The 9,813-nt window shown below is 47.8% G+C and overlaps 2 protein-coding genes across 2 annotated transcripts; one reads left to right on the plus strand and one right to left on the minus strand.

The window, feature by feature from the left end:
- Window positions 1–895: 895 nt before the first annotated feature.
- RhiXN_04628 (DEAD (Asp-Glu-Ala-Asp) box polypeptide 58) lies at window positions 896–3,402 on the minus strand (the record flags this gene model as incomplete). Its single annotated transcript, XM_043324445.1, has 4 exons — window positions 896–1,625; window positions 1,678–2,308; window positions 2,370–2,889; window positions 2,956–3,402. 4 exons carry the CDS (start codon window positions 3,400–3,402, stop codon window positions 896–898), a joined length of 2,328 nt encoding a protein of 775 aa, XP_043176864.1.
- Window positions 3,403–4,769: 1,367 nt separating this feature from the next.
- On the plus strand, window positions 4,770–9,813 carry RhiXN_04629 (SNF2 family amino-terminal protein; the record flags this gene model as incomplete). The annotated part of the gene is made up of 16 exons (XM_043324446.1): window positions 4,770–5,054; window positions 5,102–5,320; window positions 5,376–5,643; window positions 5,697–5,873; window positions 5,930–6,255; window positions 6,315–6,471; window positions 6,532–6,791; window positions 6,854–7,129; window positions 7,196–7,680; window positions 7,776–7,941; window positions 8,004–8,339; window positions 8,405–8,578; window positions 8,638–9,055; window positions 9,119–9,196; window positions 9,254–9,430; window positions 9,488–9,813. 16 exons carry the CDS (start codon window positions 4,770–4,772, stop codon window positions 9,811–9,813), a joined length of 4,128 nt encoding a protein of 1,375 aa, XP_043176865.1.

The following is a 9,813-nucleotide window of genomic DNA, read 5'->3' on the forward strand; positions in this document are numbered from 1 at the left end:
TCTTGTAAAAGAAATGCTCAACGAATCTCTCACACGTAAATGGCAGAAGTTTACAGAGTTGATAAAACCACCAGTAGTGAACCCAATGCATGAAGGATTGATACAATAAAGCATTGCCCATTACAATAGGGTTTTAGCCTGTCATTTTGCGTAAGTCATACACCATCCCCTGTGGTACTGGCTCACTTGATGAGTTACTAAACTAATACAAAACCAACCCAAGTGTAAACTAAATATCATAAAGCGTCTACAACTCAAAGTCTTAATCCTGGTTCGAAGATAAATAATATTGTTTCAAACGGAGTAGGGTATTTTGAACAAGCAATGACTGAGTTCAAGAAGTCGAAGATCATATCAATCAAAGGCTGGTGTATCAAGTGTAATCATGACACTTTAGCTACAGGTCTGGGCTACGAGTCAGCTGGGCCTGTTATCATGAAGAACAAAAAGGCTTCCACGCACTACCACCAATATGAGGGTATTACATTAGTGATCACCAGCGCGAATTAACCTAGGGTTGCGAATCATCCAAGGCCCTCCTTTCAATGGTCCTACTTGTTGCGCAGATTTAGGCACGTTGCTGACCCCGGTTGACCACAAGTGGTTCTTGCCGTGCCTATGGGTAACCAAGCCCAGTGTGCTGAGACATATCGTCTAGCGTCTTGAACCATCTGCGCTCGACTTGACTCAGGAAGGGCTAGCTGCATGGTGCAAAACTCTACCACCACTCCCAAATTCGAAACACCTTGTCGCCTTTCAAGGTTCCCGGTGCTGCCTTGAATGAGCGGAAAGAGATGAGCCACGGTGGCATCCCACTTGCTGAGATCAGCAGGAAACAAGTAGTACGATTCAAACGCTCTTGTGAGATTCTCCATGCTGGTGAAGAAGTCATGCGTTACTCCAGCAAGCTCGTCGCTGCCAAGTGGCACCAAGACTCACGCGCTTGTGAGCGGTTAGGAGCCTTGTTCATGATCTGGATTGGATAATTGCTGATAATGTCCCAAAGCATATTCTTGAACGGTGAAGCGCTCTCTTGCTCTGCTTCTTCTTCTTCTGATGAGTACGTATCCTGATCTTGAGCATAATCGGGACCAGCAAGCGGGTTCGCTGTGTCATGGGTACTCCGGATCGTAACTAGTCTCTGCTTGTTTGATATTGGAGCCGCGCTTGAATTCTGCGCGCCGCTTTCCCAAGGGCGAGGGTCTTCATCGCGCGGTCGCTTTCGGAGATTCACTCCCACAATCTTGTTGAAAGCCATGATACTGCTCAACAATTGACCTTGAGGCCCAAGTAAGTAGAGAATGGTTGCCTGGTCGAGGACTCGCTGCCTAGAAACACGCGGCTGTTTGTTTTTCTCAAAATGAATCTTGGGGAGAAACAGGGCGCCCAGCTTGCGCGTGGGAACCAATTCGTTCCCCCTCATTTCTTTAACGCAGGCTGCATCATGAACCTGGTCCCAAGTCCCCCCAGAGGCTGGACGGTTCACCAGTGCATTCATCATGTATTCCATGATGATGAGCAATGTCCCAGCCACGGCAAGCCGGTTGAGGGTAAACGTACGCCGAGCGTCCATCCATTGGCACATAACGCTTTTCATGGACGCAAGCCGGCAACGTTTCCAGTGCCTGCCAACAGATGAGTATTACTTCCACAGGGATGAGCAGAATACGTGCTTACCAGAACACATCACGGTCTAAAACATAGACACACCTCCGGAGCAGCTCATCCGGTATTCTCAAATGACAGGTGGGATAGCTCTCATACTCTACACGAGTCTCAATACGTAAGGCTACACCATGGTTGCAAGCCGAGTTCTCAAAGCTAGACATCAACCCGTTGATATGCGTGCTGAGCTCTTGATCCCATGACTCAAGCATTCGGATGGCGCTGGTTCGCTGTGCGTTCTGAGCTAGCGCAATGTTGTAGGTATTGCTTTTGTCGGTGGTGTAGATTTGCGCATAAGTGATACCGGTGTCTCCTGCTAGCCTACGGGGGATGGTCAAGCGACCGCCGGCAAGAGCGTTCAAGTGGGCAACTTCGTCCTTCTGGTAATGATTTCCTTGACCGCTAACGAGCTCTTCACAGCTTTCAAATGCTAAGCCGGTATAGTGTTGAAATAGAAGGGAGTGCATATCCGCATCCGCAAAGGTACACTCCGATGGATCGTCCGGATTTGGCGAGATGGTGATCCGGGTGGCAATGTCGATGAACCACATACCAGGCTCAAATAGAGTGGTATTGAAATGGCTGAGTATACCTTCGACAGCTTTCACCCTTGGGCTTTCTTGATCAACCTCAATTTCAACATCTGGAGACCATGTAAGCTTTGTTAGTGAGAAAATGGGACTCTGATAGCTATTCATGCATACCTTCATCATCACCCGTAGGCTCATTAAGCACAGTCACGGGGGGGACCTCTGGAGGGGGATGAACGCTGCACTCCCGATTCTTCACTCCTCTGAGCTTGTAGGACAAGAAAAAGTACCTGGCCCAGCGCAGCTTCTCAGTCTCCTGGATCATGGCTCTGGCGCAATCCAACCAATCCTGAATATACTCGACATGAATGTCTCGACCAGTTTGCTGCGCCACGCCTCCACGCATGTCTTGACTCTCGCCTTGCTGGTTTTGATACTCTTTTCGCTTGGACTTGTGGCTTTGACTTCTGAACTTCTCGTCCTCATAGGTGCCAGGCCATTCTCGTACTAAATCCTCCGGGAGGGTTTGAAGAGCTGCTGGATGAAACGCCAAGTCGTAGAGCTGAGCCATTTGGGAGTCACCCAGGTACATGTTGTTACCGGTTGATCCCAAAAGCGGGAAGTGCAAGCGGAACATTCCATTATCTCCCAAATCCAAGAATCGAATGTTGGGCACTTTGTGTATATGCATGTCCTAAATCAAAGCAAAACATGGTGAGTGGTATGCTAATGATAATGAGTGTATGTGGGGATTGCTTACTAAAGTACGGTCATCCATCAATACTTTGACTGGCCCAATATGGAGGTCAGAGGTAAGAGTATACGATTTGCTTCTCATCATGTAATACTTGACAGTCTTGAGAGTGGGTACAGGAATCAAAGGCATGATTCTTGGAACAACGCCAATCATTGAGTCAACATCCGCAAGTTGATGGACAGTTTGGTTATTCAGCGGGCGGCAATCGTTGAAGGTAATTTGAGCGCGTCGCAGCCTCCTTGACTCTGGATCATAGAAATGGCTACACAAGCCAAACGCATCTCGGAGCTCAGGCGTTGACTCACGGTCCAAGCGAAGCCAAATGGCCAGCCACTCCCTAAGCGTCACCAGCTTGATCTCGGGTAAGTTCTTGTCGATCTGCTCCCTTTTATCAGTTTCAAAGGTTGCCTCGTCCTCGGTATAGTTTGGAGATGAATAGCGCGAAGACATGGTTGAGAAAAGCAGAAGGTACAAAGATCAAGAGGAGAGAAGTTGGCTTCAAGGTAAAACCCGTTAGTTAGATGGTCTTCTGTGAGCTTCAGAGTACTTATAATCAATCAAACCAAAATCAGATGAACAACCGCACAAATAACGTTATTGGTCAAAAGGAATTTACCAAGACTGATTGTCATATCCACGGCCTCAGGTACAGACATAAGAGCAGTCAGCCATGCGAAATCCTGATTGATTAAGCCATGATACCGTATCACTTGTCGCCATGAAATACATGGCGAATCTCATGTCAAACCAAGATCAGTATTGATTGCATGTCCCCGCACTGCTGATCACATGTTGCGTCAAGGTTGTGTGATTGCTCATAATGGTCTGCGCATGGATATCATTTACCAGGGTTGGGTGTGTCTGTCTTGCGTTTCCGTACTCAATAGGCTGTGTTTCACTACCGGACTGCGGAACTCAACAAAAGAGACTGTTTAATTTGAGCTGCCATAGTGCCTGTTCTAGAATGTGCCTGTCAAATGTTGGCACCAGCGGTGCGCCACAACCCTTAAGACCAGTACCTTAGGTCTTGACGCAAGCCTTTCAACAATGGAACTATTGAACCCAATATTGCACTTTTTTCTGCAAGCACTGCTGATAAAGTATTTGCGTGCAAGCGTCCAGCATGACGTGAGCAGCATTTCTCTAATTCTGGAAAGGTGAGTAACGAAGTTAGAAAGGAAACATTGGATCTTAATAAGGTGACAAACCTTATTCCGCCACATGATAGAATTGATTAAAAACAAAATGAATTCTTGAAACCGACAATTGAGCGAACATCCACGGTTGTTGTTCATCAAGCCTTCAAAAGAAAAGAACATATTTTATACAAGATTCCAAGGCACGGGGAATCGTTCCAAGATGATCCAAGCCTTGCACTGAAACTTAATTTACCCCCGCATTTATCTTAGCTCAAACAATCTGCAATCTGACTGTCATCAGTTAATTTTGGCTGTGGGGGTTCCCACTTGAGAGAATCAAATGTAGATACGGACAGCCAAAGATTGAATACGGCTGAGATGCCTAATATGGGTAATGCCTTAGCTGAAAACTGCTTCCTTTAACGGTATTGATTGGCTTGGCATGACAGCGAGCTTTGAGGATCCAGCAGACAAAGTCTGAGACAAGGTAGCACTTTCTTATGATCGCCATGAGACATGTGATTGTAATCCTGGAGGCCATGATACAAAAGAACCAATGCTCGCAGGTAGCAATACCCCCAAACGTGATCTTTGCAGTCCCAGCTACTACTTGAGCTACTTAGCAGTCTATCACCACTATCTCACATTTATCCTTTTCATCACACTTAGATCCTCACCATGCCTTTGACTCCCGTTGCCCACTCTGTTCTCTACCTGTTCGAAGCTGCTGCTATGAACGAGTCACACCCGTTAACCTGCCCTCCCTGGACAAGCAACGTGTGGAGGGAGCTTTTTGGGCTGTTTCCTCTAAAGGGTAGTGAGGACTATTACGATGCTGAGATTGATGTAGTTGGCGACAGTGACCCGCAGTTGGATTCAAGCAAGGAACTGGGCCTCACCATGCCCGAGTCTTCAATTGCCTCAATCACCGAAAATCGCCGAAGGCACTTGGGCTCCATGAGCGTCAGGCTGCAGAACGCTTCCTGCAATATTTCTGGGATACCTGGAAGGCGGATTATGTGAGGAAGATACCAATCCGCGAGACAATCAAGTCCACTACTCGAGGCGAGAAAGGTGGCCCGGACCCTTATGGGTATGCTGCGTATCGCAACCTGGTATTGGCTGCAATCAACAGGAAGGGCGGCGTCATGAATCAAGTGGAGGAGACTTTGGGAAAGATTGGGGCTACTCCTGCCGATCTCTGGAAGGATGACAGAAGCTTAAACAGGGTGAGTTTTACATGACCAAGTACGTCTCAGTATTTGACCACAATCATACACGCAGGAACGTCCAGCTACCAAACGTGTGCTTGAGCATCAGGTGCCTATAGCTGACACCCATGCAAGGCTAGAAGAACGAGATGTGCAAGCAGCTTTGGCTCGAGCCCTATTTGGCGATGCAGGGGTCAGCAGTCGTGGGACTGTTGTCCCAGAGCTGATCCCTACAATTCGTTGCTTTGCACAGCGCAAGTATGAGAACCTTGCGCGGAGCTTAAAGCGTAAGGTAACCACATCATGTGCTAGAATGCAAAAGGTCGACAGCAAACTGGAAGGTAAGCAAGCCAAGCTTCACGAAAAACGCCAAGCTAATGGATTGTTATAATAGATGCTCAAAGGCTCAGATCCCCCAAGGCATTGCGTGACGCAACAAGGGCTTTGACTGATTGGCGGAAGATAGCAATAGGGACAAAGGAGGTTGATGAGCTTCACTTCCTGTCCAGGGAACGTACGCTGAAGCAGTTATGGTCGAGTCTTGGGTTTGGAAGTCTTGAGGATGATCTGAGTGAGTACCAACCAGCCTGTGTTTAAGTTATTTGCTTATAGGAACTCTTGAACCAGCGGCGTCAAAATCTAAAAGCAAGTCAACTCAAGATGGTCCAAGCGAAGAAGAAATGCAGGCTGCCTATGCTTACTATGTTGAGGAGTACTGCTATGGAGTTGGCTGTCTTGACGAGTCCGAGCTTCCTATCCCTACAGTTGGTGTCTCTGGTCTCCACAGTTTGGTGGATGGGTGCAAGGATATTGGGGTATCGCATCTCAAGTCCTTGTCCACGGAGGCTTTGTGGGCCCAGCTAGGACTGCCAGGTGTGGATCAGTTCCCGTTTGCAGAGCCTGGCACTGGTGAAAGCGCCAAAGACATGGCTCCACTGGCCAAAACTCGTGCGGTGCCGTTTTGGCATCAAGTGTAGGCACTCTCAGAATCTTGGAAGGCGCTTTCACACAGAGAGTGGGCGATTGCGCCCAACCAACTTTACTGTGCGACAATGTTGGACTTGGAAAGACGGTGCAAATCATTGGGGTCATTAGCATGATCCAACATTACTATAAGCAACAGGAACTGCCAGCCAAAGAGCGTCTTGCAACACCCATGTTTATCCAAGGTGAGTGGCGTTTGTGTGGCTGATGTGCTGTTTGGTTGACTCTGACTCTGTGACCTGTAGAGCAAAGCTCGCCATACTTTGCAGGCCAAAAGACCATACCAAATTTGCCATCAATTGTCATTACTCCGCGGACACTTGGCAATCAATGGATGGAGCAATGGAAGAAGTTTACCCAGCTTGGTAGTTTTGTTCCTGTCCGGTACTCAGTTGAGAGCGGCACCCTTGAGAGCTTCTGCAGTGACCCAACAGGTCCATACCGCGCTGCAGCTGGACGAGACTTGGAGCATGCAGGGCGAGTGGTTATCATTGCAGACCTATCGGTAAGTGTACATTCATTGACTATGCTGGTAGAACTATTAAATAAATCCGGTGACCTTATCAGGCTATTGCAAAGGAAGCAAAACGGTGCTTACAGCTCCCTCCTGCATTCAAGGGTAAAGATGCAAGGGAGTACGAAGCTAAGGGCGAGACACCTGCTTTCAAGGCAGGGATCAGCAATGCAGGCTCACTCTTTGGAATGCGCTTTCGGGTGGCAGCTGTGGACGAGATACACAATCTCCGAAACAGCAGTCACACTCAACGAGGGGTTCAGCTCATTACTCAGTCCTCGTCCTTGGTGATTGGAGCAACCGCCACACCATTGTTTACATCGCTCAAAGTAAGTCATTTGACTATGTTATACACCAGCGCATCATTGACATTACATTACGCCTGTGCGTACTAGTGCCTGCTTGCTCTTGGACGGAACCTGCGCTACCAGCCATTGCTTGGTGAGCAAGGAGTTCAGGTCTGGAACAAGATGCAGGAAATGCTGTCAACTGGTAATGAAAGTTGGAGGCTTACAAGCACAGCGGTAATTCAAGCCACAGTAGAAAGGGAGCTTCAAGCGGCACTTTTACTTGGCAAAATTCCCTTGTACGACCCCCGCGCTGCTAAGATCAAGGAAGAACTGGAAAGCAAGTACCAGGCTGAGGACCAGCGGAGCATCCTCCATATGATTCATGTCTCAAAGCAGCCACTAAACATGTTGCGCTTGCTTCTTCTCCCCATCATGATTCGTTGCACAAATGAGTCCTTAGACTATTTGGGCAGACGAATCTTGGATCTCCCGTTTGTACAGAAGTTCATTGCTTGGGCACCCATGAATGAAGAAGAGAAGGAAATGCAACGGGTCATCAATCAAGAGCACACACAGCAGAAGAGCAAAAAGTATGTCTCACCCTTTTTTGCCTTTCTCTCAGATATAATCTCCTGTCTCCGTATTCTATCACACAACAACTGACTTTGTTGATGATTTATAACAGAACAAAACTGGCGCAAAAGGCTAAGGCTGCCAAGAGACAAAAAAGAAAGCAAGCGCAGGACAATGTGGGTGACAATGAGGATGAGGATGTAGATGAGAATGCATGGAATGGGTCTCAGGCACAGGGGGAGGTGGAACGGAGCGATTGCAAGAATGTCAGGTGGCATGTGAGTCAAATTTGCTTTCCCATATAAGCTGATTACACCAACACTTACAAATCTCAAATCAGAACTTCCTGATAGAACAGAAGTTTGCTGGCATGCTGGCTAAGCTGGGAGCGCTACGGCTGGAAGAGCAGGCTCAGGAGCTTGATCGTGGTACCTTGACAAACAAAGTCACCGATGACTGGACAGTGGAGAATCTGCCCCAGAAGATGTCCACAAGGATGCAATGTGTCATGGGATTGATTGAGTGGTTCTGGATTGGCAACCCCAAGCCCGTTGCATTGCTTGAGGATGGTACGCTAGATAAAGCAAGGCTTGTGCAAGAACCTTTGCCCAGCAAGAAGCCGCGGAAGTTTCTCATATACGTGGAATTTCAGCAGCACCAAGCACTCATTGCAAAGGTCAGTGCTCTTATTTCTTGCAAGTTATTTGTAGCTTCACGTTTGATGACTGAAAATTATATCAGATGCTCACTCTCAAAGAAAAAGACTATGTGACGTACAACGGCTCTATGGCTACCACCAAGCGTCAACGGTCTGTTGAGAAGTTTGCCAACGACCCATCATGCCGAATCATGATCATCAGCAATGTAGGCTCAGCTGGTCTCAACTTGGTGGAAGCCTCAGTTGTGATCATCGTAGTATGTATGGCTCAATGTTTGCATCACTCAGTTTGTCTAACAAATTTTCCCATCTGCAGAGCAGTGTTTGGTCTGGGCTTGAGCTTGACCAAATCATGGGTTGCGTTGATCGCCCTGGGCAGCTGCGAGATGTAGCTGTATACAACATCATGGCGCCAGAGGGAATTGATCTGGCCCTGAATGTTTACGCAGATAGTAAGGCACAGCTCTCTAACCATTTCCTGAGCTCGCAAAGAACCTTGCAAACTGTGTACTTGGAAATTGCTCAGCCACACTCCAATGATCACGATGAGCTTGACTTGGAGGAGATCCCTGCAGTCCCTTCAACAAAGGGTACAAAACCATCCACTTCCAAAGCTGGGCCACGCAAGAGAAAAAGCCAAAATGAACAATACTCTCAAGATGCAAATGCTGTTCAAAAGCTAGCCCTAGCCAAGGCACTGGGATCGCAGGTTTCTGGTGCTCCCTCAAGCAATTGTACGTTGCTCCAGCCTAGATAAAGTTTGACCATTGCTGATCAGGAGCAACGTATTCTGACAGTAGTCCCTACAACACAGAGCATGCAACCTCTTCCAACGTTATCAACAGGAAGCACAGAACAGACTGATGAGTTGTTGAGTAAGTTCTTCTTGGATATTGATTGCGGAGTGCAAAGAGAATATTAACGTTGTGAAGTATCCCAGGGTGTACCTACCACTACACCAAATGCCATTGGTGGCCGGACAATGGTGGCCAGTAGTCAACAAAAGACTAAGTTCCATGCAAAAAAGGCAAGACTTGGTCACTCTTCTTCTGACCCGTCATGGGTGGCTGCGGCAACAACACAGCCAAGTCAGCCTTTATCTGCAACAGGTATGGATTCATTTAAACACATTTTCTGCCAAGGTTGACACACGTTATCTGTTCAAGGGCCAATATTGGTGCCAGCCAAGAAGCGCACAGCACCGTCCATGGATCCACCAAGCAGCATGCCAACACGTACAGATCCAGCTGCCAGTGGTAGCTCTTCAAGACAAGCACCAATTGTTCCCAGGCCATCTGGAAGTGCGCAGCCAAGAGCAGCTACTGCTACACTGGAGCAGCTGTTGCAATTACAGCCTGGGTCTAGCTCCACAGCACCTACTACATCTGGGCACTCAGTAGTCACAGGAGGTGGAAGCTCACAGAGGAAGGTGTTCCGTCTGAAAGCATCAAAACTCTCAGCTAGTAATCACTCTGTTGACGCAAAAAAGTAA

This window comes from Rhizoctonia solani, chromosome 2 (genome assembly GCF_016906535.1).
Source record: "Rhizoctonia solani chromosome 2, complete sequence".
Lineage (NCBI taxonomy): Eukaryota > Fungi > Basidiomycota > Agaricomycetes > Cantharellales > Ceratobasidiaceae > Rhizoctonia > Rhizoctonia solani.